General features: G+C 39.3%; 1 protein-coding gene across 1 annotated transcript in view; it reads right to left on the bottom strand.

Annotated features, from left to right (window-relative positions):
• The window catches only part of PRKN (parkin RBR E3 ubiquitin protein ligase), an 858,599-nt gene that overhangs the window by 415,923 nt on the left and 415,340 nt on the right, over window positions 1-27,336 (bottom strand). Inside the window, exon 6 of the mRNA XM_044421581.1 lies at window positions 15,751-15,866. Within this exon, the coding sequence (XP_044277516.1) occupies window positions 15,751-15,866 (116 nt within the window). The remainder of the gene's footprint in view (window positions 1-15,750; window positions 15,867-27,336) is intronic.

Genomic DNA, 27,336 nt, shown 5'->3' with positions numbered 1-27,336 from the left:
CATTTGCTTTATAAATTCTCTGTCCTGTGTTTTCTCTTCTCAATATGCAAAAATTAGAGGGAAAATAATTTAAAAATACATGGGACTTACAAGTGCCTATCTTTGGCACAAGCACACTATATAATTCCTTTTTAAATGAATTCTAATTCCATTAAGTGATTTTTAAAAAGTTTCCATAAAACAATAACCATCTATATAAATTATTATGTTATCCTACTAACTGCTGGAAATTGAACATTTACAGTGAAGGAAAACTCTTGATTGTTATTATTTCTGTTAATTATGATAACATTAATATAATTGGATCGCTGCTAGCAGAAAATTAAAGACCTCCTTCTCACAGAATAAACAGCATCTGTTGTAATAGTTTCTTCTTGTACTGTGGAATTAAAATTATGTGCAAACTCACTAACCCAGGTTGGTTTTCCTGTCCTCAGGGCAGGGTTTTGCACATTGCTGCTGGCCTTGGCAGCCAAGCATTGGCTTACAAGCCAGCTGCACAGTCCACTTCCACCATTACAATATTAGTATTACGAGCACATGCATTAAACAACCAGACATTGTCTGATGCAACTGATGAAGTTATATAATGCATGCTTTACTCCCATAACAACTTACACATGAGTAAATCCATGTCAACTCAGTAGGCTTACATCTGAGTAGACATGTGCAAGACTACACTATCAGGCTTTGTGCATGCTGGGGAAGACATGCAGCTTCTTTTGTGATTGCTGTTGCTTTAAGTGTGCAGTTAATTCCACAGCTTTTTTCTGTTCAAAATTTTTATGGTTATACTTCCAGCAACACCTGCACACATATTTCTGTCTTTTATAAGACTGAATATTAAGCAACATTGTTGTTTTTGGGTTCAAACTATAATGTGATAAAACGTGGTCTTTGGCTAAAAATATGCAATTTCTAATTATCTGTCTAAGCAATTTTACCACAAAATACAAGGGAGAATGACCATTTTTCCCAGAAGGAATTCTGTGCCACTTTCAAGACCAAATTTTCTTTAGTGTTGCCTGACTGCTCTTCTGTGGATACTTATCCAGGACCAACTTCCATCAAACTTAGTGCTTACTTCAGAGCACAAAAAAGGCACTCAGCTTTAACAAAGAATATTTCAGCCAAAATGCAACCTTTAGCTTTTAATTACAAATATCAATAGTATTTCAAAGAAAAGTTACAATTTAAACCAGACTTCCCAACCTGATCTCTCCCAGATGTTTTGGATGGCAATCCCCATAATTTTCAGCCAGAATGGTCACTGGCAGTCATCATCCAACACATCTGGAAGGGCCTAGGATGGACAACCCTGATTTAAAGGAGGAATTCCACATGTTCAAACACATGCTCTCAGTTCTCTCATTGACTGCTGAAGCAGCAGACTGGAAAGTACGCCACGCTCTACCCTCCATTCTACCAGTCATGTTTAAAATCTGGTTTCTCAGCTTGTTTGGATTACCCTAGAGAAGGTAGAAAATATCAATTGCTAACCTTTTCTGTTTTCCAGGCTGTTCTTTATTTCTCTTCCAATCCATGCTTTTTGTACCACTTAATTTGCTGAAGGGTTTTTGGAGAAATGGAATTTTCTGGCATTCTGACTGGTTCTTGCCCAGCTATTAATTTTGGACCCATGGAATAACGTGGCTGTTCTTTAAAAAAATGCCTTCTGGCTTCCTTCATCTCCAAACCATTAGAATCTGAGGTCATCTGTCACAAATAATAATAAAACTTGAAACATTATCTTTTCATTCAGGAGGTGACAATGGGGAATGGGCCCATCCCCACATTTATTCCAGCATGTGGCTGTAGCAGAGCCTTACTCAGGGAACTGAGGAAATTCACTGAACCACAAAACATCAGTAGGACTGGAGCAGATAACTGTTGCTTAGTTTCCAAAGAATGGAACACAAGACAAGACAAGATGCAACGCAATGCAAAACAAGTATACAAAAACCCTTTATGACACAGCCTCGTAAGACATTTCTTTCTGCATTACAGAAATAAATCTCCATGCTGGAAAAAGTTTGTGTATAATAATAACTAAATGGAACTTCCTTACTGAAGATATGCTAAATTGGGAGGCCAGATCACCTAATGACTTTCTGATCCATATAGAATCGTGCTGGTAGGAGGTTCACACAATCTAAGGCATACTAAAAATGTCCAAAACATGACCGAAATGTAGGGCGGGAAAGCAGGAATCCATGAATAATAAGAAAATTTACCTCTTCTTAGCCAGCATAAGTCACATTGTTCCTTTGCTCTTGCATAATATGTTTTCAGATTAAAGTACAATGCAACTACACACGAGAGAGAGAGAGAGAGAGAGAGAGAGAGAGAGAGAGAGAGAGAGAGAGAGAGAGAGAGAGAGAGAGTTTTCATACTTGCCTAACCTGGGTCTATTCAGATATTTTGGACAGGAACTTCCACATACTGAACTAATAACCAGTTGGGGTTGATGAAAGTTACAGTTCACAACAACTGAAGAGCAACAGGTTGGGGAAGGTTAAACTAGCATCATGATTGTTTCTATCAGAAAGCCAAAAGGGTCTACATTTGCTACAATCCTTCATCCAAACTGAGATAAACTTGCCCTTTTGAATGCATATGAAGGCAGAGATGACTAACTTAAGGGAACGTCAGTTTATCCTGCCAAGTAGTTTAGTCTATGTGGGCTCATGGATTTTGGACATCTAAAAATATTACTGACATTGCACATTGACCCACTACACAGTACTAACAGTTGTTTTTTTTTTTCCCCTAAGAGAATGTGAAGACTGATTTGCTCTCTGAAAAGTTAGTTAATTGCCTGGCTCTGTTTCCTGCCAGATCCTTGGTGATGTTGTAGCACTGGCTATAGAAAATATGCCTTAAGATAAGAAATCGAATTGGCCATGTTATTTCTCATTGAACAAAACCACAGTAGGAAAACACACAAGCATCCCTTAGAAAAATACGGATACATGTGTACTGCAGGTAAGCCATTGGGATTTATTTCTTTATTTGGTCAGTTCCATGCTTAGACAGAAATTTGTGCACACTCACTCTCACTAAGTGAAAGTTAGTAATGGAACACCCTACCGAGTACAAACCTCTTCCCATACCCCACTGATAGCAAAATTTCCTGATGTCTAGGACTCTCCAACATAATTAGAAATGGTATTTCAATTACATTAAATAAGCTTTTGAAGTTAGCAAAAAGTGCTGCAGCACCTTACAAAAGGAGGAGCAAACCTATGATTTGTGGGGCCCACTTTATTTGGACTAGACAGAACCTGGTAGAACTTATATTTGCTTAGAATTAAAGAACCCCGAGTGCAGTTGAGTAACGGATCTGACTACAGCCCAGAGTCCTTCTTTACAAAACATCACTACTGGTTATCCCAGCTTTTATTCATTTATTTATTTATTTTAAACATTTCTATGCCGCCCCCATCACAACAAAGCCTCGGGGCGGCTCACAACAAAAACAAACAAAATCATATAAAAATTTATACACTAAAAATATTAAAACCCGGTGCATCTTGGCTTAATTTTTTTTAAAAATCCTCCATAATAAATTAACACTTAAAATAAGTTTTAAATAAAAAGGTCTTAGCCTGGCGCCGAAAAACAAATAACGACGGCGCCAGGCGGACCTCTCTGGGGAGCGCATTCCACAGATGGGGCACCACTGCAGAGAAAGCCCTCCTTCAGGTACTCACCCTCCTAATATCATTCACAGAGGGTTCCCGGAGAAGGGCCTCTGTTGCTGATCTCAAGGGCCGGGAGGGCATTTATGGAAACCAGCATTCCTTAGCCTGGTGTCGTCCAACTGTTTAGAACTAAGACTTCAGCATTCCTAACCATTGGCTACACCAGTGGGGGCTGGTAAGACTTCAAGGTACCAGGAAGGCACCAGAAAGGGAAATTTGGGGCCAGGGTATTTTTCTTCCGATTACTGTTAAACAAAAACAATTTAATGTGAATCAGAAATCCTCACCATTCTCTTAGATATCAACCAGTATATTCAGATATTTCTTCTGTCACTCCGTCCTTAGAAAATGCCTACAAGATTGCATCTGCATATGAAGTACATATAATTTTGCTAGCCAAATTCCACAAAGGGCTTTAACTCATATGCACTCTTACTTGTACAGCTTATGACAATAACCAGCACCAATAACCAAGTTGTGTCACAGATGTTCTCAAGTTTTTGAACTATGTTGGGGTTCATGTCAGATGCAGGAGCAGCCAAGAGGATTAGGTTCTCACCTCTTCTAGGGACATTTCCAGTCCTGCTAATTTAGCCAGGGTTTAGGGGTCAGATTTGAAATGGGGGCTGAACCCATCATGCACCTCATGTCATCTAATTCCCAGCAAGGAGTGTTCCAGCCAGCATTACATCTGGAGATTGGCTTTGCAGCACAGATATTTCCCTCAGCAGGTCATAAAGGTAAGCACATCATGCTTAGTTTACATAAAGGTAAAGGTTTCCCCTTGACATTAAGTCCAGTCATGCCTGACTCTAGGGGGCGGTGCTCATTTCCGTTTCCTAGCTGAGAGAGCCAGCATTTGTCCGCAGACCCATGGTCATGTGGCCAGCATGACTAAACACCAAAGTGCATGGAACGCTGTTACCTGCCCACCGAAGTAGTACCTTTTTATCTACTTGCATTTGCATGCTTTCGAACTGCAAGGTTGGCAGGAGCTGGGACAGAGCAAGGGCAACTCACCCCGTTGTGCAGATTCGAACTGGTGACCTTTCGATCTACCAGCCCAGCAGCACAGCAGTTTAAACCACTGCGCCACCTGCAGTCCCTTAGTTTACATAGTACACAGTTAAATTATCAAATATGATACCACATGTTGTAGTTATAGATTTTCAAAATGGATTGCTTCAAAGGAGGATTAGGAAAAAAAGACCCAGGAACAATAAATCTATCAGTGGGTAAAACTCATGGTGGCAATATATTACCTCCAATTTCAGAGGCAAAATGCCTCTGTATACAGGGGAGTGAGATACAGGGGAACACAAAATGGTGTTGTTGTACTCATGTCCTACTTGTGGACTTTTCATAGTTATCTGGTTTGCCACTGTGGGAAAAGAATGCTGGACAAAATAGCACTGTTCTCATTAAGCATGGCTCTTTTTATGTTCCCATTTAATTCAGTATTATATGAGCTAAAATTTCAGAATTGTTCATTTTTTCCTGATAATTTTCCTTTTCAGACTCCTCTCAAACTGGAAAAAATTCTAGTCTACCCAGAGACTATTTTGCAAAAGATGCCCTCCCAATTCATCATCTACAAATAGGGTGGAGAATTGCAAGGAGGCCATTTTTGCTCAAACCTAAAATTAAAATTAAAATGATGCCACTCATGTTCATAAAAGCTGAATGAGTTTATCGGAAAACTAAGCAGAGCATCTTACATATAGAGTGCTGAAACTTGGAAGGTGAAACTTTCTATTATTATTCCAACGATAAACAGTAAACAGCAAGCTGTAGACATATCAAGCTTTTCAGAATGATAATTAGCCTAATGAGTGAACGGACCTTGTTTTTCCTTCCATGGAGATATTATTAATTGTTGTTGTTGTTCGTTTAGTGAACATAACTAGAATTTGGCTCAGAATAGACTAACAAGGAAATGTCATAGCTAGTTTGTTCCAGGTGAAACATGTGGAATTGTACTGTCCTCAGTACCTATGTTTGTGGCCCCAAGGTGTACAACAGAAATGACAATTTAGTCACAAACTCATTCAGTGGTTTTATTCACATCCTACAAGTAACTGCTTCTATATTTGTTTACAGTAACAGTGTGGTACGTGACACTGCTAAATCAACATTTCTGGCTATTTATTTTTCAACTACTCATGAGAGCAGTGAAAATAGTAGGCATGCAAAGGTGGAAGACAGTAAAATTTGCCAAAGACTGAGGGAAAGTTTTGGTTCTCCTCATTCTTAGGAGGCAGCTGAAGGCTCTTTCTCTTAATATTAAAGACAAAGGGCAGATTTGCATGCCACAGCATGTCACAGTGGTTTCTTGTGCAGGATGGTTTGTTGTGTCATCTAAACCCTGTTGCAATATTTCAGCACAGTACATTTGGTTTTTTAAAAAACATGATAAGAAACAACGGTGTGTTCTCTGGTTTCCATGCTTCACTGGGCTTTCTCTGTTCATCTGAACCCAGCACCATGGTTTCCACAGTCCCAATAAGCAGCCGCTACAGAGTGCCCTGTAAAGAGCAAAAACTGTAATATCTGTTCCAGCCATCCAGTGTGGGATTGAATTTCAGGCATGGTGGCTGACGGGACACATGCCAGCAGAGGGAGGACTGAGTGAGAGAGGTGGAAACCATACTAATGTAGAAATCACTTCATTGCTTGTCAGGCACATCCAGGCCAAAAAACTGTGCTCCATGGAAACCATGCAGGGCTGTTTGTTGTGACATGTGAACCCAGCCACAGTCTCATATAGCTTTTAAGAGCAGGCATAAGATACACCAGAACATCCTGACTTGGCTAGGGTTCTTGCTGGGACTATGTTAGCATGCCCACAGGGATACAGCCACCTCATACTGGTAAGGTAAACTCAAAGTGCCACCACCAAAGGCTTTGCTAAATTATAATAAGAAACAATGGTCAATGCTTCTTCTATGTTTTCCTGCACAGACCTCCTATCTACATAGGAGATCCTATCTAAATCCAATGACAATTGGGGCTTCCAAAAAAGTATGGCTATTAGAAATCCCACATATGATGCAAAAGTTATCCAGCTCATCCGAATCGCCTCCAACCCACTTCAACCAAGCCCTACTTATGGAGAACCTCCTCTTAGCCATAAGAGCTCCCCAGAATCTCCATGCTTCAAAGAAGTTTTACTGCTGCTCGTTCTTTTTCATTGTACAAGCAGACCCCAAGTTAAAAACAACCCATACTTATGAATGAACTGGCATACAATCTATTAATTTTTAAAAATTACTACAGAAAATTGTCATTACCACAGAGAGAGAGGAAGCAAAAGGGTAAAGAGGGAGGCCTCCAAAGCATGCCTTCCTGCCCTGCCCAGAGAGAAGTTTCTCTGGCATTTCCTTGCTGCAAAGAGGAGGCACCGGAGAGTTTAGGCAGGCGAGGGCTTGGTTCCTGGATACCTGAAGGAGCGCCTTCTTCCATATGTGCCTTCCCACCCCTTAATATATGAGGTAGAGGTCCTTCTCTGGGAACCTTACTTGAAGGAAATTAGGAAGGTGGTTAGCCAGAGAAGGGCCTTCTCTGTGGTGGCACCCCAATTATGGAATATGCTCCCCAGAGAGGTTTGCCTGGTGCCAACGCTTCATTCCTTTTGGCGCCAGGTGAAACCCTTTTTATTCTCCCATTATTTTAATGTTTAATAGGTTTTAATGTGGGTTTTATTATATTGGAAGCATTAGATGCTGTGCTCTAATTTATTTCTGTTTATTTTATTGTAAAACCATCCCAAGATGCTAGTAGTTGGATAGGATATAAAAGCTATTAATTAATTAAACAAATTCATAGAGATTAAGACTAAGAATGGCTACTGTTTTATGATGGCTATATGTTTCATCCAGTTGCTGGGGAATATGTCCTTTATGGTATTTTGCACACTCATACCCTGCCTGTTCATGAATAGATACACCCTTGCTTTGCTTTTCTTATGTTCTTATATATAAACATGCACATCAACGAATAGAAAACAAAACCATTTAAAAACTATTATGAATGTCCAGATGTCTGAAGCTTGCTGGCAGGGGCTTTTAGAATCCAAAACAACTGGAAACTTGCCCACGCTGTGCTATTTTCACAGGCAGTTTCAATTAGTATCCAAATAATAAGCAACTCCTTCAGTTTAAAGATAATCCACTAGCAAAAATTGTTCAATCAAGGTAGTTGCAATTACCAGAGTCCTTCCAAGCCACAGGCAGGTGAAGTTCCTATGCCCATTCCAAAGGCCAGTCGAACACCAAAGGTTCAGTATCAGTTCTGAGTTGTTCACAAAATTCCAGTGAAGGCAGCAAATGCAAGGAGTCTGCAACAAGGTCTGGGGTGCACAAGCAGAGTTAAGCAAGTCTGCTGGTATACTAGCCAGTGTTATACTCAAGAACTGGCCAGATACGCCCATGCTTCCAGCTGCAGCTACCTACACAGGCCTGGTGCTCAATCTGGCACTCCAACTGAGAAGAAAGGCCTGCCTACTTCTCTTTAAGTAGTGATGTTCCTGAGAGCTGGGAAGTCTTCTCAGCTCTGACTCAGACTCTAAGTCTGGGATGATGAAACTTGGTGTCCTGCAACAAGTTGGGCCTGATGGCCTTCATGGCTGCTTCCAACTCTACTATTCTATGATTCTATGAACCCCAAAACAAGAAAAAAATGTTGTGTCCACTCTCACAATGGATCTTGTATGGCAGACCATTATAATTACAATTGGTGTAGATATTATTCTTATTTATGCCATTTATATAACAGAAGCTTAGCATTAACAGCTCTGCAATATGTGTTTCAATTTAACAGGTTTTTAAGACTTTAATTAATTAGTTACAGTTGTTTGATGTTTAATTTGTCATTTTACTTAATTGATTTTTTTTAAAGAGGAAGAAATCCCATTAATTTCAGAGCCATATAAGAAGAGATACATTGGGATTTTCTCCATTCGTACTTGTTAAAGCAGTTAAGCTGTTCATATTATCTTCTTCTCCCTACATCACCTTTTCAGGAAAAACTAAAGGAAAGCAAACAGGAGTATGTTAGATATAGTACTGAAATGGGCAACTGATAATCAGTGGAGGAACTATGGATTGACACACTCTTAATCAGGAAAAGCTTCCTCACTGTAAGAGCAATACGACAATGGAACCAGCTGCCCAGAAAGGTGGTGGGCTCTCCCACACTAGAGACATTCAAAAAGAAACTGGACAGCCATCTGAGTGGGATGGTGTAACATGGTGTCCTGCAACAGCAGGAGGTTGGACTTGATGGCCTTCATGGCCCCTTCCAACTCTACTATTCTCTGATTCTATGAATAAAAAGTAGATCAGAATTCAGAATGTTTAAACCAATACCTTGGAAGTGAAACCTATAGCCGAAATGTATTTTCCTAAGCATGTGGGCAGCCTTTTAATCCCTTAGTATTTTGTTTTGACCCAGCTCACAACGAGAAGTTTCTGTAGTAACATTTCTATCTAACAGCAAGCTAGAAAGGCTTGGAGCAGACTGTAAAAACCAGCCATTTCCAAGGGGAGATTGAGATGAAATTTCTTTGGACCAACCTATTGTTGGAAGCACACTCTGAAACTAATGACAGGAAGAGTCTTGCTAGGTCAGCTCATTTTCTCTAATGGTATATATTCTCCAACAGCAGTCAGTTCTGGATGCTTTAGCATCTCAAACTTTGACATACCACATCTTTTGAAGTATGGGGAAAAAAACTATCTGGGGTTCTTCAAATGAAGCTACAACACATCAGAAACTAGATGCCATGGTATTGCTTGCTCTTAGAAAGCAACAGCCAAAGCCCTGGGAAGGAGAACAAGTTCACAGAAAGCAACTTATGCATTGCATAAAGACTACTTGCACCTTCTTCCAAAAAAACTCATCACACATTGAGAGCCAGGGTTTTATAAAGAGTATCTAAACTGCAATGTATTAACAGTCCAGTGTCTGTTTAATTCTTCTATTTTTGAGCAGGTTAGGTTCAGCATATACATAAAAATCTTCTGAGAGTTTTACTTAAAAACTACAAGTATTTCATATAAAACAGATTTTGACACTTCGTTAGGAATAGTTATGTATTCATATATTTGAAAGAGCAAATGTATATAAACTAGGAAGTGGGGGGAATCGCATTAACTCACTATAGAATTGATGGGCACATTTGCATTGCAGTCGTAGGAGGACTGGTAACCAAACCTTTTTGGCACACCTTTTGCTCCACACACATCACCATACAATCTCCCTCATGTCCTTTCCACCATCCCTTTACATGCGAAAAGACCTAGTTTTTAAGTATCTAATGTTGTACCCCTGCGACACTTGCTGAGCACAGTGGAACTTGAGTCCAAGGAAAGCTTGCACAGGATTGCCTTTTTGCATAGGAAGAGTTTGGAGAAGAGGCTTATAATGAATTCCCAGCAGTCTGCATTTGCCTTACATTTCTCCTATCAAAGTACTGATGATATTCTGTCTTTACAGACTTGTAAAGATGTAATTCCTTCACCTGAAATTATACGAATTTGATTATTTGATTATTGCAATTCTGGACATATCACTAACAGTAAGGATTCTCTACAGGTTGTGCCTTAAGATAAAATGCAACCTCCTTGATTGTTCACAGAATTATTTTGGGGAAATGTGTATTTTATTTTCTTCTTTCTCTGTTAAGTTCAGGTTTATGAACTCTGAACATACCTTAAAAATTGTAAATACAAATCTGATCAGCAAACAGCAGCAAAAAATTCCTCTTTCCCTGAGGAATCCCTCCTTTCTGGTAAATAAGGGCAGGCCCTATATATCTTTTATACCTGTGCATCTGCTAGAATGCTAAAAATAATAGTGCCTTGAGGAACTGTGCACTACCTACTTCCTGAAAGACAATATGAGGCACTTCTGTGCTACCCATATTATTTTTATACTGCTTAATACTTTTGTGATTCAGAGTCTGATTTACAGGTGCCTAGGGGTATGCCTAGCTTTTCAGATATCTTTCTTCACACACACACACACACACACACACACACACACACACACACACACACACAATAGTTTACAAAAAGCTCTTCCCTCCAGGACTGCAGTATTCAGTATTTATTTTAAGTTCCTGCTGTTTGCTGAACCAATTCAGACTTGCTAAAAATATCAGCCCATAACTCTGAATGCTACAAGAGAAAATGTGTCTATGCTAGAATTGCCAATTCTCCCTTTTCTTTGGTGCAGCTGAGCAGGAAGCACCAAAAAGCTTTAAAATTTATGGTATAATAATTCTGTTTTTAGCATAACTTGGCAACAAATTTTACCACTTTAGTGTTTTATTCAGTGCAGGATACAAGAAGACCAAATATAAAACTTGGGCAGAATGTTTGCTTAATGTACAAACTAAAACCTATTGATGGGCCTGCATTTTTGTTCCTGTTTATTACCCTGCACTTCAAATTAACACATTAGCAAGTCAGACAATCCTGTAAATCTACCACTGAGGCTCAGTTGAATTCTATACTGATTTCCACTGTTTAAAATGGCAGGTCCAAATATATCCTAAACAAGTCTCAAGGCAGACTCTTTTCCTATAGATACATCTGAAATGTGAATCCCAAGGAATGTGAAGTTCTTTCAGGAAATGAACCCTCTTTTCATTCTTTGCTTGGAGTGTGCCCAAAAATATCAATCTGGGAAGTATCAGGAATTATAAATATGTTCCACAGTAAAATATGGACTAGCTTACAGAAGCTTCACAAAGTATATTGTGCAGAGGTCCAGTATTTTCTACTGCAAAGTGTTCTCTGCCCCAAACAGATCTACCAATGTGTACAGAAGGGTTTAAAGAGATGGCATCCACAAATCATTCCCCACGTGAAACACAGATGTAACCCTTGTGTTTCCCAACAGCAGTTTTAATGAGTGAAGCTGCCCTTGGGCTGACATCCATTCCTGTCTCTAGACTGCCACCTGTTTATACTGAAAAACAGCAACCAAAGCTAGCATGGCAGCTAAGAACAGACCATAGCCTTAAAACATCCATCAGTGGGAGAAGAAAAACCACACATATATTCTATTTTAGACAGAATGCAACCAAGGAAACCAACCTCAGAAAGGCAATACTATTCGACAAATTTACCCAGGTAAACCAGGAAACTACCAGACCTTGATACAGATAGTTATTAATAGACTGCTGCTAAGAAAAGAAAACCCTTTTCTTTTGTTATTATGCTGATCTACTTTCACACAGATATATAACCAAACTATTCCAAGGAGAGCTCTGTTACCTTAGAGTAGTTTTGCTGCCTGGATTAGTCAGAAAGCTGAAGTGCCTGAAGCAGGCATTGAGAGAGTTTATTATTGCAAATTAAATTGCCAAATGCATTTCTGAAAAGCGCTTTCTTCAGGAGGTGTAGGTGTAAGCTAAGCTTCTCAGTAATGTGGGGTGTGTCTTCAGATCCACACAAAGGACAGAGTGTGGGAAGATGGACAGACAGATGCTAACAATGGACTGTATTGTCCAACCAAGCCACATCCATTTAATTCTCCCTAGGCTGATTGGCCTATGCTGTTGGAGTATAAGACTGGCAGATGGTTTGAGAAGGAACTTTTCCCCTCTGGTCCCCTCCTGGACCATATAATGGGGCCAAGGCCAATGTTTTCTTTTCAGCCTGTATTCTCTCCCTTATTAATTGCTTCCTTGCTGTGGTGTCTACTTGTCAATCATCCGGACTGGGAAGGCATTTTCACTCACATTGCTGATTGTTGTTTCCAGAATTCCCCCCCCGCGCGCGCGCGCACGCGCACACACACACACACACACACACACACCTCAGAGTAAGGAGGTTTATGCTTCTTCTCCTTGAGTTGTTCTTTGCTAACTTAAGCTGCATGCCAAAACTGCATGTACAGCATTGGGGCTGTGAGTAAGGACCACAGCAGGTGGTACGTAGAAATGGATTCCCCACATGCCCTCCTGGGGGAAGCTTAAGGGATCATAGGGATACAGACTTGGCACCGTTTATTATTATTATTATTATTATTATTATTATTATTATTATTATTATTATTACATTTCTATGCCGCCCCTTGCCGAAACCTCGGGGCGGCTTAATAGGAAGCCTAATTTGGCTACACATCCTAATTGAGGGGTTTTAATTATGACAATAGATCCATGCCCTCCAGTTATTTCAGGCAAGTTTATTTGGAGTAAAAGGCTGTGATGTTGCGTGCAGGCACAGTGGCATTAAATCAAAGTCAGCATAATAAAAATGGTGATGCTCATATTGCACTTTGAGTTAGTTGGGGACCATCTTCTGGTTTTATTGTGGAAATACCGTGGTCACTTTAAAGGCAGTATGCCTGGTGCCCATCATATGCTGAATGTGTTCAATAGTTTTTTCTTAGCAGCTGGTTGACACTTTGGACCTAATGGATGGCACAAGCTATTGAAGCGGTTCAGCATAGTGTGCCTGAAAGATGAATTGTAAAAGAGACAGACGACAGTTTTATAACTCTCAAGTATCTGTGAAGTGATGGACATCCCAGTATTCTTTTCAAAGCTGACTTATCTTTTAACCTATCGGAAAGGCTCATTTTCTACAGCAAACTACTGTCAGTAGACAGTCAAAGCAGCATCAGCAGCACTGAGAAACAGTTTAATGGACTATATTGTGCTGTGCCTGAGATGGCGAAAAAGAATAACATCTATTTATCTTCAAAGTGTGTATTCCGTTCCAGAAAATCCCTTTCCTGTTTCTCACAGACAAATTATTTCCTCTTCGATTTATAAATGCCCCCTTACTTTTTTAAAAAAAATATTGATTGTATTTAACTTGCTGTGTTTTGATTTTGTAAATGCAAGGCAGGCAGCACTGAGCCACAATAAATATTTATAGAGGATGCAGTGCCACATTATTACTTATCACGTGTATCATCCAGACATCTTTCTCCCATCAACAGCAAGTGAAGGCACTAGGAATAATGTACAAGATATTTCAGCGCCAGGTCAATTGTTCATAGTAACAATTCATGCCTGACACCAACACAAAACTTTTTTCTTAAAGGAAACTTGTCAAGCATTTGGGAAAAGGCAGGACATACTTTATATTTAAGGACTGGCAAGGAAGTATCCTTTTATTGATTTGCAGAAGTGTAACATTAAGGGTGGGGTGAATAAATAAAAATCTTTGATCAAATATGTTGCATAACATTGTCCTTTTTCAATAGAACTAAGCAAGACATGGTTTCCCATGTTTTGTGTTTCATTTTGCAGGTGAAAAAAGGCACCACTTTTTATGTTGATGCCACAATGGCAACTCAATTAAACAGCATAGGAAAGGGGGGCTGAGAATGGAGATGCAAGTGATGAGGAGGCAAAGAGTGTTGTATAGCGTGAGACCACTGCGGATGGTCAGAGCATGTGGAAGGAAGCGGGACCAAGAGGGATGGTAAGTATTTCTCCACCACCAGCACTGATCTCTCATGCCGCTTTTCCTGTGCTACTTCTAAAACTGCTGAATGCCATCATATTTTTAATGGGTGCCCAGAGCACCTATACATTTTTCCACATTACCAAGAAATGTTATCTGGATTAAAAATCCACATGTAATTATTCTGAATCTAAAATTTATCAGCTGAATCAGGCAGGAATCTAGGAAGTTCCGCACAAATCCTTACAGGAAAAGTTGCTCCTTGAATATCCTCATAGAGCCAGTCACTTAAACACACATGCATGCATGCAAGCACACAATATACAACAATTTTGCATAGGAAACAATGTGCATGTGTTAAATTTTAATCTTTTTACAATGGGGGGAAACCTCTTCAATCAGGTTTCTATAAATCATACATGGGAGGTGTAAAGTTTGTATAGCATTGACAACATTTCTGTTACCAAAAATAGTGCTTGCTCTCACATGGTGCTTTGGAGTGTTCAGATTTATCTCAGTAACATCTACATTATATTTCTTGCAGGGGACTTTTTTGAGCTAAATGGTAGGCTACAATGGCATTATATACAAACACATCTTTTCAGCCACCTACCAAGCTGGTTCTGTTATCCCATATTGCAGATGGTGTGTGGAGGCAGAAAGGCAGCAAACTGCCTAGGATCTCATTAGTAAGGTAGCCAATCATGTGTTACCAAAAGGTGGAAATAAATCCCCCCCAAAATAAGACTTATATTTAAATAACATTTACAGGTGTGAATGCATATGAATAGATGCGACTTTAGAAAAGCTAGCTGCAATGTAAAAAGACTTTTCACCATGCTTTGCTCAATCAGCTGTCCAATTGCGAATGGGCAACTTCAAGGCCTTCCTGCTCTTCCTCCTTATAGTCCTTTAAACCAAAGCTGGACCACTCTTCAAATAGTGGGCTGTCCTCTGGGAAACAGCATTGCACTACCAGATAGATGCTTGATAGTTATGGCAAGACTAGAGCCAGGGTCTTCTTGGTTCATAGCTCTGTCCCTTTGCCAGTATGCTATACTAGCTTTTCATCTTTAAGACTGCAAAATGAATCCTAGTGGTATGTGAGCTGAACCTCATGTTCTAAAGTTGTAACAAGCTATCTGTTGCTTACCCACTTTTACAAGCAAGAGGAGTGAACAGACTGCATGCACTAGCATATTGCTTATTCACAATAACTCAGAAGTCAGGAATCCTAGCTTATCAATATGTGCAAATGCAGGTCAATGTGAGACAACATGAACTATTTTTTATTCCAAAATATTTTGGATACCACATATACACTTCTTTGTAACATCCTAAGTTATAGCTTTTATGGGTCAGATGGAAAGGCAATAAAATACATTTTGTTCATCCCTTTGGGGCAGAAGGAGCACTGTCACATCTGTTAAACAAACAAACACGAACCACAGAAAATCTGTTGTAGGAAATCACATACCTATTCCACCCTAACAAGAAAGCAGAACAAAAACAAACTAAATTGAGAGGGGGAAAAACCAAAAGTAGAAACCAGTGCCAGAGTACTGTGATGTCTCTGAATTTCCAAGATTGTGTGCCTTACCTTCTACAAACTGACTTACCGAACATCTGCACAGGTTATACATGAGATGCACCGACTATTTGTTGTAATGAGGCTCAGTGGCACAGATGTCTCACTGTCAGAGGTTGGGTGCGCTCCACATTTAAAGTAGAATTCCTGCAATATTGAAGAAGAGATAAAAGGAAGATTACATACCTACACTCCATGTCCTCTCTTTATCTTAGTCTAAGTAAGGCAATAGATAAATCACTGCTGCCACTAGAAGAAGAGGAGACTCATTAGGGATGTTTTAGAAAGAATGCCTGACGGTATCTTTGTACAAGACGTGCGTGTTGCTCCTTGGACATCAAAGGAGAGAAGGACATATGCTCTTATTTGCAGAGATTCTGTGCTAGGTTTATGGCTCGTGCAGGCAAAAATTGTACAGAAACACAAAAGACCTGTTCCTGCAAAAAGTGAACCACAGGTAGAAAGGGATTTCCTAAGTGGGAAAGATCCTCCTCACTGCATACACAAACTTCTGCTCTGGAAGAAGGGGATCATCCACATTGAGTTGCTCACTGAAATAAGAAACCTGCATTCCCAGATTTGAAGCCAGAGCAGAGCCATACATGATGCAGTGTAATTCTGGATCTTCCAGGGAATCCCTGCGGTCAGCTCTTACTGGAGAACAGACAAAATGGAAATTGGGACCTGCAGCTCAGGGAGGAGAAAGAAATGCTTTGTGACCAAGAGCAGGATCCTATTGGCTCCCCACTCCTCCAATTTCTAAGTTATAGAATGGATTTCACCTTTCAAATCTGTTTGGGAGGAGTAAGGGAGCGTGTTAGGGACATGGGAAAAAATGGAAATATTTGAGTGAGGGAGAAATCCAGTGGTACGTGGGAGTTCATCCATGAAATCTAATGTCTTTGATCCCTCACAGATCTGATACTGAAACAGAACAACAGAAACAAAAATCTGCAACCCAGACTGAGAAGCGAACAGCAAAGCTGTTTTTATGGCAATTTTGTAACCATGTTAGCAGGTGAAGGGCATTTTCTCCAAGAGGCTACTGTAACTACACAGAACAGAGATTACCACAGAACGGAGATGGTTAATTATTCCACATACTACCATTGAACAGGGACATGAGAATCAGGAATACTTGAGTTCATTCTTGTCCTACCTCCATTCATCTCACTCCTATTCTCACTTGCAACTTGTTTTTCCTTTCATTCGAGTGCACATTTCACATCCTTGTGCATATTTTTCAAAAGTGTACACTTTTCACTCGACTAAAGTGAAGAGACAACATAGAAATGTTTCTAAAATAATCGTAAGTTTGGAAACTTATATACCATTTGCTTAAAAACGCACTCACTCCCATTTGTGTTTGGAATTGTGAATGAGCAAGGCAAAATGATCTGCGCACGGAAACAAATTCCTCATTCGGCCCTGCTACAGAAGCATAGCACCAGAATGAAAGCAAACCATTAAAAAGTGTAACACTTGAGAGCTTCTGTGCAAAAGTTCAAAGTAAAAGACGATTTACTGTTCTGTTGTAAACTCAACAAATTTATCTACCTCTTTGGATATGACAAATTGTGAACAGAGTGCATAACTATTCCAGAAACAGAGAGTGGAGAGTATGTCCAAAACACAGTGTGCTGCATGTTGCATTGAATAAAGAATATGATTTTCTTGATGAAAGGGATTCTGCTCTGTGTTCTCAGTATGTAATTTACAGTCTCCATGTTGCTTATCAACAGAGCAAATAATGTTCAGTTGAGAAGAAGAGATGCAGCCATAGAGTAGAATTTCATCCTATTTATTCAAACAGGTATTTTCAATATCTGTCAAATATAAAAATAGCAAGAACAGTTTTCAAGGGAACCTAACACCCACTACAGTCCTTAGTAGCAAGCAGATCAGGCTGGGTGAATGAAATCATGTTTGCACTGCAAACAATTACAGTATATGGGAGGGTTAGGTAATCCAAAAATAAAACTCTCTAATGTGATACTTAATCCATATTATGGTAGCAACAAAAGCCCTTTGATAGCATTTTATATGAAAATATTCTTTAGGCCCATCATGCCCTGACTACATGAAGTGCTTTAAAATATTAACTGTTCTCTCTGTATTATCACTTCAAATTGTCAGGTTGTCAATGCTTAGCTTATTCTGCAGCAGGACTATCTGTGTGTTTATCTGTATGTATTTTCAAGGCACAGCTAAGAAACTATTTGGAAACATCAAAGAAGCATCTACCTGGTGCTCCTGCTCTCTTTACATTAATGGTGTTTATAAACTGGGTATATGCTATGAGGAACAGATGTAAGCAGAACGGATGAAAGGTGCTATGGATAAGGTACTAGTCATAAGTCTAGTTAGCAGTTTATGCTTGAAGTGCTATTATATTAAAGTTTAATATAAGTAGCTCCACTGAAAGACCATGATCCCCAACTCCACAAAATGATACACATAGCCAGGGACTTCAGGTGTTTGTGTCAGATTTTAACTCCACAGTGGTTTGTCTGCTTGATGCTGCCAAGTCTTTCAGTTCAGAATCTGGAGTGCCAGATTGTCATAAGTTCTGTTCTTCGCCAAAAATCATTTTAAGTCCATCTATTCCTGCTCCTCTACAACATGTAACACGAGTTAGTCCCAGCTATGACTACTCTTGGCCCTTGCCAATACATTAAGATTGGCAAGGGCCTTCCTTTGGTTAGGAATGTTTGAGGATTTGGTTCAGTCCATTTAAGAGAATCGGCCTCATTTATGCTTCCTGGATTAACGTGCAGATCAGAATATGGCCACATATTTTACAGTTCTCCTCATTTTGTGTTACAGATCTAGCTTAACATTATGCCAGTTAATATCCAAACAGAAATGTCTGTTTTCAGACCAGTTGCATACATGATTCCATATTAGGCAAAAACAGTAAAATGCAGTTTTTGTGTATGCTTTTTTACTGCAGATTGATGAGAAATTGGGAAAGAATGAATATGAATAAACACATAATGAACTGATGGAGTCTTTGACTTCAGTTTGTTAAAATTGTTTTATGTTGTAATTTTAATTTTTCTCTAATCTATAGCTATCTTTTGCGGCTGCTTTTAAAAATAAGAACATACAGGGTCCCCATTCTTGTATATTACCATTTACTGGGGTGCATTTCATTTAAATCAAATCAACTGAAATTATTATTTAAATCACTAGTCGATAAGACTAGATTTAAATCCTGGTTTTCTACATAGTTTTTGCATGCATGCCTGTCTTAACTGTAGACAGAGAAACTTCATTAAAATATTCCTAAACTGGGACTCTTTTATAGCCTGCTGCCACTATAGGTTTTCTACCCCAGGAAAAGGTAAAACTCAGGCTTTACACAAAAAAATCCAAACACTTGCCAGTATTCTGCTCACTTTCATTTTTACTGCTTGCCCCTCCCTCCTCACTCTTAGCTTCTTGTCCAGATCTTTTCCACTCCCATCAATCTTCTTTTCATTGAATTTAGAGGTAAGGGGTTGATTCTGTGTACCTAATTTCTAAAGAATCAGTGGAATTAAGGTATTTTTCTCACCTCTGCATGTTTATTTTATGAAATTTTTGCTGTGAAGAAGAGGCATGTGATCTCTGCAGACACAAATTCACAGTTTTGAGAACTGTCAAGACCAAGCATCTGTGATAATATCTTCCAGCTAGAAACATTTAAACATAGCATGAATATACAGCCTCATGCTATATACTTAAAAATAAATCCTAATTTCATGAGGCATAACCTTTGGACTATAAAGTATCTTAGAAAGAAAACTTAGATCGTTTTTTCCCCCCTCAAAAAGGATTTTATTTAGAACAAATCCAAATTAAATAAAAATCCAATTAAAAAAACTGTTAAAATCAATGAGTTTTATCCACTCTGCTATTTACCAAGAAGATAGTAGAGTGATGTTAAAAACACTGCTGTCCAGGCAGAACTATGCTTATACTTCAAAATCATCTCCAGCAATGTATACATGAGCTTTTATTAGCTAAACAACTGTTTTATTAGCTAAACAACTGTGAAGGATTCAATGCTAAAGTAATTCTTTAGCTCTTGAGAAGGACTGCCAGCCTGAGCTCCCTAGATCTTATTTTCTACCCACTGCCACCATTTTTTCAGATTTCGTTAGTCTAATGACTGGATCTTATTTGAATGTACCCAGAAGTTATTTAAAATAGGGTCCAAAATTTTGCTGCACATATATAAAGATTTGAGGGTACTGACAAGATCGTGAAATGCACATATACAAGTCAAAATGAACATTGGGAATTGGATTTAGAGTGTACTACACAGTATACAGGCTCACAGGAGAGGAGACTAAGTGGTAAAACATCTGCTTTGCTTGTACAAGGTTCTGAGGTTAATCTCAAGCAGGCAGGGCTCCCTCTATCCATAATATTGGGCTAGTGTGCTGTGGTGATGAGAATGCTGGGCTGGCAACCCAGGAGATCTAGCTTCTAGTCCCACAAGACCATAAAGCTCACTGGGTGACTTTGGGCCAGTAACAGACTCTCAGCCCCACCGATCTCACAGAGTTTGTGTTGTGAGCATAAAACGGAGCTATGTAAACCACCTTGGGTTCCTCAAAAGAGGAAAAGGGTGGGAGAAAAATGCCATATACAAATAATAATACATAGACTGATAGTCTGACCTAATATTATGCTAAATGGGTCCTCTTAGACAAAAAGACAACTTGGTTGTCTCAGCTCTCTTTTCCTTGCCATAATTAATTCTTTTACACATAATTAATCATCATGGTAATTCATTGTCAGAGTAAAGATATGGTTAGAAAAAAATGAAAAAGCATACTGACATTTAATCCATGTAAGAAGCACGCAACAAAGGAAGTGGGGGAGATCAGGAAGAGAATGTCTTAGAAACTGGAAATAATACTCCTTCACAATAGTGCTCTACTGCACAGAGAAATATTGTAGCATTGCAGGTGGAAAACAGCTGAATGAAATCCGTAGACGTAAGTAAAAACCTTTCGCTGCTGTTCTTCCTACCACAAAGGGTCTCTCAGAAGCTGCAGCTGATGTTTTTTGTTGGGAATCCCAAGTCCAAGCAACAACAGAATGTCTCACCAAAATGACGCTCTTAACAGCCTGAAACCAGAAACTCCCAATGGTGGCAAATAGAATTTGTTTATTGGTTGGTTTGAGGTCTATACCACATAACAACTGAAGTTCTCTGGATGGTTTAGATCAGCAATTCACAATTACATTCTTCTCTTTCTGATTGGTTCCTCCCACCAAAATTATGAGTCACCCTGATCCTGAAACTAATACACCATTCATTTATTTGTAAAAACATTTTCAGCAGATATCCTGCTTTTGTCAGCACTATGATATTTCAATGTACAAAGGCAGCAAAGTCAGTATCTGCTTTGATGAAAGCTAAGAACTTGATAATTTTAACCAGTCTCAACTTGAAATGGATGAACCTGTCAGTTTCAGTTTCTCCCATATTTGATTTTTTAAAAATATTGTCTTCTTTCTCCCAAAGTTCTTTAACTCTGTAGTAAATTCTTATCAAAACTGAACGGCAATGAAATTCTCACCAGTTTGAGCCATCCAAGTTCTAAAGATATTGCAATTCTCAGCATGCAGAGGACCATGATATATCTGGCTGTCATACGACACTCACATTAAAAAAAAAAACAGTTAATTCATCTTGTCCTCATGTGCAGAACTTTATAGATGTTGGTAAATTTCTATAAAAACCAAAGTGAAATAAAATTCCCACCTGACCTTTTCTTCTCTCTTGATAAGAAAGTGCATTTCCTTTCAGAAAAAAATGCATGTTTTTTCCAAAAGTACTGCACATTTGCACCTTCTTGTATATCCCCCTGGGAGTTGTAGTCACCAGAACCAGCTACAGGAACTCAGGAAGATGCTTTATACCTAGACTAGTTATCCATCTAGCTTAGCATTGTCCATGCTGAATGGCAGGGGCGCTCCAGATTTTCCTTCTCAGCCCTACCTGAAGATGGCAGGATTTGAACCCAGGATCTTACATGTGCAAATCATATTCCCTGACACCAAGCTATGGCTCTCCCACAAAGAGAATTTAACCACCTCCCTCTCTGCCCAAAAGCTATCCGCAAACATGAAGATGATTTACTGGCTGAGGGAGAACAATCATAAAACATTTGCAGGAAACAACAGGATTCAAAGACATGTGGTTAATAGCTCACATCAACCAACAAGCATTTCAGTAAGAATATGAGGTTCCACCCAGATTTAGGTACATAAGTTTGGGCTGGTGGAAGCAAACATCCCTGCTGCCCCTCCCCAGAACAAGCCTTTCACTCCTCTCAAAATGCTAAAGAGAGGGTCAGGGGACCCTGCCGAATGAGTTGAGCTGTTGCAGGAGGAAATGTGGAATCTCTGAAAACCAAGCAGGGGCACCTTCAATGAGTTGAGCCCTTCCATCCACAGAAGGTAAATGCTGCATCTGAGCTAAGAATGGCACATTCCTGATCAGCTGAATCTTGACCTTGCAAATGGAGAGATCTTATTTTATAGCTCAAGTCAGAGAAGACCTCTGGGGCAAATGCTGCTCAATTCAAGCATTACAAAGTAGGCAATCAAAACTTTGGCACCATCACTCATTTTTATGGCATTTGGTATCAATCCTAATGGTAAATGTCATGCAGTTCCACCAACTGTACATAAAATCTGTCATTTGCAGATTGACATCTCCAATATTTCCTTGAGATATGATGCTACTGCTTTCATATTCTTGTGACATGTAGGAAAAGGATTTGATATTGACAGAATAACCTGATCCTATACATCTATTTCCACCACAATATAAATCTTTAAACCATTATTGTATTTCTTCTTACATGTATAATCGTAGGCATAGACTCAGTAAACCTATCAACAATTTTTGAAGGCAATATCTCTAAATGATGCCAATGATAACTGTTCAAATAAGTCACTTCCTAATTGATAATGTAATCCTACTGAAGTTTAAATATACCATTCCCAATGGAAAGGGGAGGGGAGGAGGGGAGGATACACTGAGTTCTGATTCCGCATCATTTTCGTTACCATGTTAGAAGTTATCAATCTGTTATCTGCTGTTCTTGGAGTGTTTAAAAAGAGTCTAGGCTGGGGAATGCTAGAAGGTACAGGACTGATTTGTTTGTATCTAAATATGCATAGGCTTGCATCCTAAATATTGTTTCAAGCACAGGGTGGAGCAAATGGCTGCCAGATCCCTTTAAGATGCATCTATTTCCAGTAAAGCATACCACAAATACAGAGGTGCACTTGCTATATAATAAATCATATGATTAAGAGATGAATATTCAGTGATATAAAGTGGGCTTTGTTTCTGAGGAGGTAGCTGCGAAGTGCAAGGCAATTCCCAGTGACTCTGTGCTCTTTTGTTTCATGCTAGGCTCTTCGTAAGTAGAGAGGGAAATAATCACATGTAATGAGGTACCATATTTCCAGTGCATGGATATTCCACAAAGTGAGAATTCGAGACACTGTTATCTCCAGAGACCAGATGTTATAACTTTCATATTTTGTAATTAATCTGCATTTTGTAAATAAAAAATGCTAGTTATGTTGAATCCTAATTGTATGTGTTCTCTGGTTAGAAAGCTGTGCAAATTATTAAGAGAATGGAAATTATTAGGCAGGCAAAAGATGTGCACATTCTGCATCTAATCCTTGAGGGGAGAGGGGTTTCAAAGGACAGTGTTGCTAAAAAAAATCTCATTACTACATACAGAAGTTCTATTTTCCCAGTACATTAATTCTGGATAGTATTTGTTTGCTGATTAAAATGTTAGCTGCAAATCTCAAGGAACTTATTCCCCTGTAGTCCAGTTGACGCTCCAATAACTAGCCTTCAACGGTGCTAACTGCTACTATTGAGCTTAATATCTCTTGGTAAAGAAAAAGAGCTAAGCTAAAGATTTAGGATTATAATTTTAATGCAATGAATTTGTGGAATTGTTGCACTCAACCTTCTCACTCCATGAAAGATTCAGAACAAAATGTGTTAAAAAAATGTATTTTTCCAAACATTTTAAATAGATTGCTTTTATTTATAGGTCCATTTCAACGTGCTCTTAAGTATGACAGGCCTTAATTAGGCCTGTAGACAGAGCAAAACTAGGAGATGGCACCTTAATTTCATGTGGAAACCAACAGGAAAACCTTTCTCTCTCTCCTTACAGATGCATATGCTATTATTTTGGGGAAATGCCATAGTGAAATCTGCTCACACATTCATAATACCACATCCAACTGAGCATATGCTGGAGATGAAGGAATATTTTGACTTCTCTAAACAGTTTAACATATTATTTTAAGAAGGAACATGTTGCTCGGATTTATAAAGACAGTTCTTTAAAACGCCTGTTAATTCAATGATGGACTGAATACATCCAATCCAATGATGGATTCTGTTGCAGTTATGTGTAAAACAAGAATTAATTGTTTTTACATTCATAACTGATCTTTCTCCAATTTTTTTAAAAAAATCATCTAAAAACACAAGCTATTTTATTATCTAAAAACAGAATAAGATTGCTCAATCAAATCAGTAATCTTAAGTTTCTCTTTCTTATTGAAATTATGCTAAAAGAACTGGGATATCTTAAACCTGCAACAACACTACTACAGTCAAAGTATCTGGATACTGAGACAACATTTGAATTATTGACCTAAGTATTGGGAAGCAGCTGCAAGAAATGCAAAATAATACAATTTCCAATAACACTTTTGAAGCAGCTAAGGAAGCCTGGGAAGCTTCTGGCAACAAGGCACCATCTCCAAAAAATATTCTTGGACTTCAAGAACGCTGATTTTAATAAAGTTAGAGAATTGATATACAGAATCCCATGACAGGAAAACCTAACAGAACGAGGAGTTCAAGAGGTGGGGAAAATGCTTTTCAAACCTGCAGGAGGTAGAAAACTGGATGGGATAGCATTAGAAAATTGGATATGTATTAGGAAAATACAGCAGAAATTCAAAATGACTGTGATTAAAAAATAACAGAATGAAATTTAACTAAGTCAAGGCAATGTTATTTATTTTGAAAAAAGAGGTAGCAGGTAGAAGATAGCTGGCTTTGCAACAGTATGTGTACAGGGGTCTTGGATCACAGAATGAATATGTGTCATCTGTGTGATGCATCAGTAAAAAAAAAACACTAATGGAATTTTGTTGTTGTTATGTGCCATCAAGCTGTCTCTACCTTATGACAATCCTTTATGAAAGCCTTCCAAAATGTCCTCTTGCTGGCACCTCTATTTAGCTATTCTTAGTTCAAGGCTGAGGCTTCTTTATGAGTCAATCCATTTATTTGGTCTTCTTTTTCTTCTATTGCTTCTTACTTCCCCAAGCATGATTTGTCTTCTCTCCTGAACCTTGCCTTCACATGATGTATCCAAACTATAACAACCCCAGTTTTATCATTTTTGATTCTAGAAAGCTCTGCCTTGATATGATCTAGAACCCATGTGTTCATCCTTCTGTTGGTCCAGGGTATTCACAAGCCTCTCCTCCAGCACCATGTTTTCAATACAGTTCAGTTAAGCTGCATCAATAGAAGCATTGTTTCAAAATTATGGGTAGTCTCACTGGTCAGTTTTTCACCTCAAATATTGTGTCCAGTTCTGGACAGCCCAGGATTCAAATAAAATGGAGTAAGTTCAGGAAAGGGCAACAAAAAAATTGTCAGGGATCAGAAACTAAGATATATGAGGAAAGACTGAAGGAACCTGATATATTTAACTATGAAAAAGATAACTGAGTCAGGATATAATTTTTTGTCGTTAGTCACAAAGTCGTGCCCAACCCATCACGACCCCATGGATAACATTCCTCCAGGCCCTCCTGTCCTCCATCATCCCTCGGAGTGCACCCAAGCTCACACCCACTGCCCCAGTGACTCCCTCTTGCACTTCATCCTCTGCCATCCCCTTCTCCTTTTGTTGTCAATCATTCCCAGCATCACTTCTGAAGTACCTAAAAAGTTGCTATACAGAAGGAGGATGCAAATTGTTCTCTATCATCCAAAACAAAGGACCTGAAATTAGGGTTGGGACTGTTTGCACATGCACAACAGTGAAAACCTCTTTTGGAATCCATCCCTCTAGCATCTGCAGACTACCTCTCATGTTTGACCTGCTCCTGCAAAGCAAGTCAAGTCAAGAGGAAGTCCACTTGTGGCTATTAGGTAGGTGGTACAGAAATAAAATGAATGACTATCAGCCTTATACTGAGTCTGATCATCTTTGTTCAACACTGTTAATGGAACAGCATTCTTGTCTCGTTTATTTATTTATTATTACTTAGAAAGCTTCTATGCCACCCCATTCGCCGAAGCCTCAGGGCAGCTCACAACAATAAATAACATAATAACAATATAAAAACTATATAATTGGAGACATCCTGGCCAAAGATGGAAATTCAATAAATGATATTAACAGGTAAAATGACGTTTAAATTAAAAGGTCTTCACCTGGTGCCGAAAAACAAATAACGATGGCGCCAGGTGGACCTCTCTGGGGAGGGTATTCCATAGACTGGGCGCCACCGCAGAGAACGCCCTCCTTCAAGTACTTACCCTCCTAATATCCTTCACAGAGAGTTCCTGGAAAAGGGCCTCTCCTGCTGATCTCAAGGGGCGGGCGGGCACATATCATTTATGGGGGGCAGGCAAGGACAACATGGCAAACACTTCTCTCCTCCAACACCTTTGTGCCATTTTCTAGCATTTGGCGACTGAGACAATGGTCTCATTCTTTCTTCTCATCATTGATACATCTGATACTTCTGGAGAGGATGCAGCAGGATCAGGTTCCATATCCTGGCGCAGGATCAAATGCAATGGTCTGTCTAACATAAGTGATGAAGCTGTACAAGCTAATAGTTTTAAAATCTGAATAAGCACACATGACACAATCTGGACCAGGACTGCAGCCTTCCAGAAAGAGGGAGTTAAACCTTATTCATCTCTTCCCCTACTTCCCCCCGCCCCAGGAAATCCCTCTCCAATGGCTGCATGTGTGAAATTTTGAGGGGAGAAAGCAGATGTTACAGGGAAAGAACGCCATGCTCCCAGACTGAATCAGGGCCATAAATGCTTGCATAATGGCAACCCTCTTCACCCCACGTACACCAGAGCACCTTGTTGTACCAAACTACTAGGCAGGACATTTAGTTTGGCTTTAAGGCTATAAGTACAAAAGGATTAATTCATATACTGAGTCAAGTTTACTGGTCTACCCAGGTCAGGGGCTCCCAGAATTTCACATGGAGGTCTTTTCCAGTCAGATTGTTTAACTGAAAATGCAAGGACTGAGGGCTGGGCAATCAGGGAATGGGCTGCGCCACTGAGCTGTGTTGCTCCTTTGCCACGTTGCAGTATCACACCTGCGACCCCAAAATGATCTCTTTGGGACCAGCTTTCATCATATCCAATGCCAATGTAGCAGTTTCCATAACAGGGTTGAGAAAAGGAAATGTGACAAAATTGCCCACGGAATTATAACTTTTCTCCCTTGGCCTAGCACCTCATTCAGAAATATCTTTAAAAGTGTTTTAATACATTCCCTCCCACCCT

This window comes from Varanus komodoensis, unplaced genomic scaffold (assembly GCF_004798865.1).
Source record: "Varanus komodoensis strain SLA01 unplaced genomic scaffold, ASM479886v1 scaffold1, whole genome shotgun sequence".
NCBI classification, from domain to species: domain Eukaryota; kingdom Metazoa; phylum Chordata; class Lepidosauria; order Squamata; family Varanidae; genus Varanus; species Varanus komodoensis.
The sequence above is the reverse complement of the archived record's forward strand: the minus strand, read 5'-3'. Positions and strand labels throughout refer to the sequence as shown.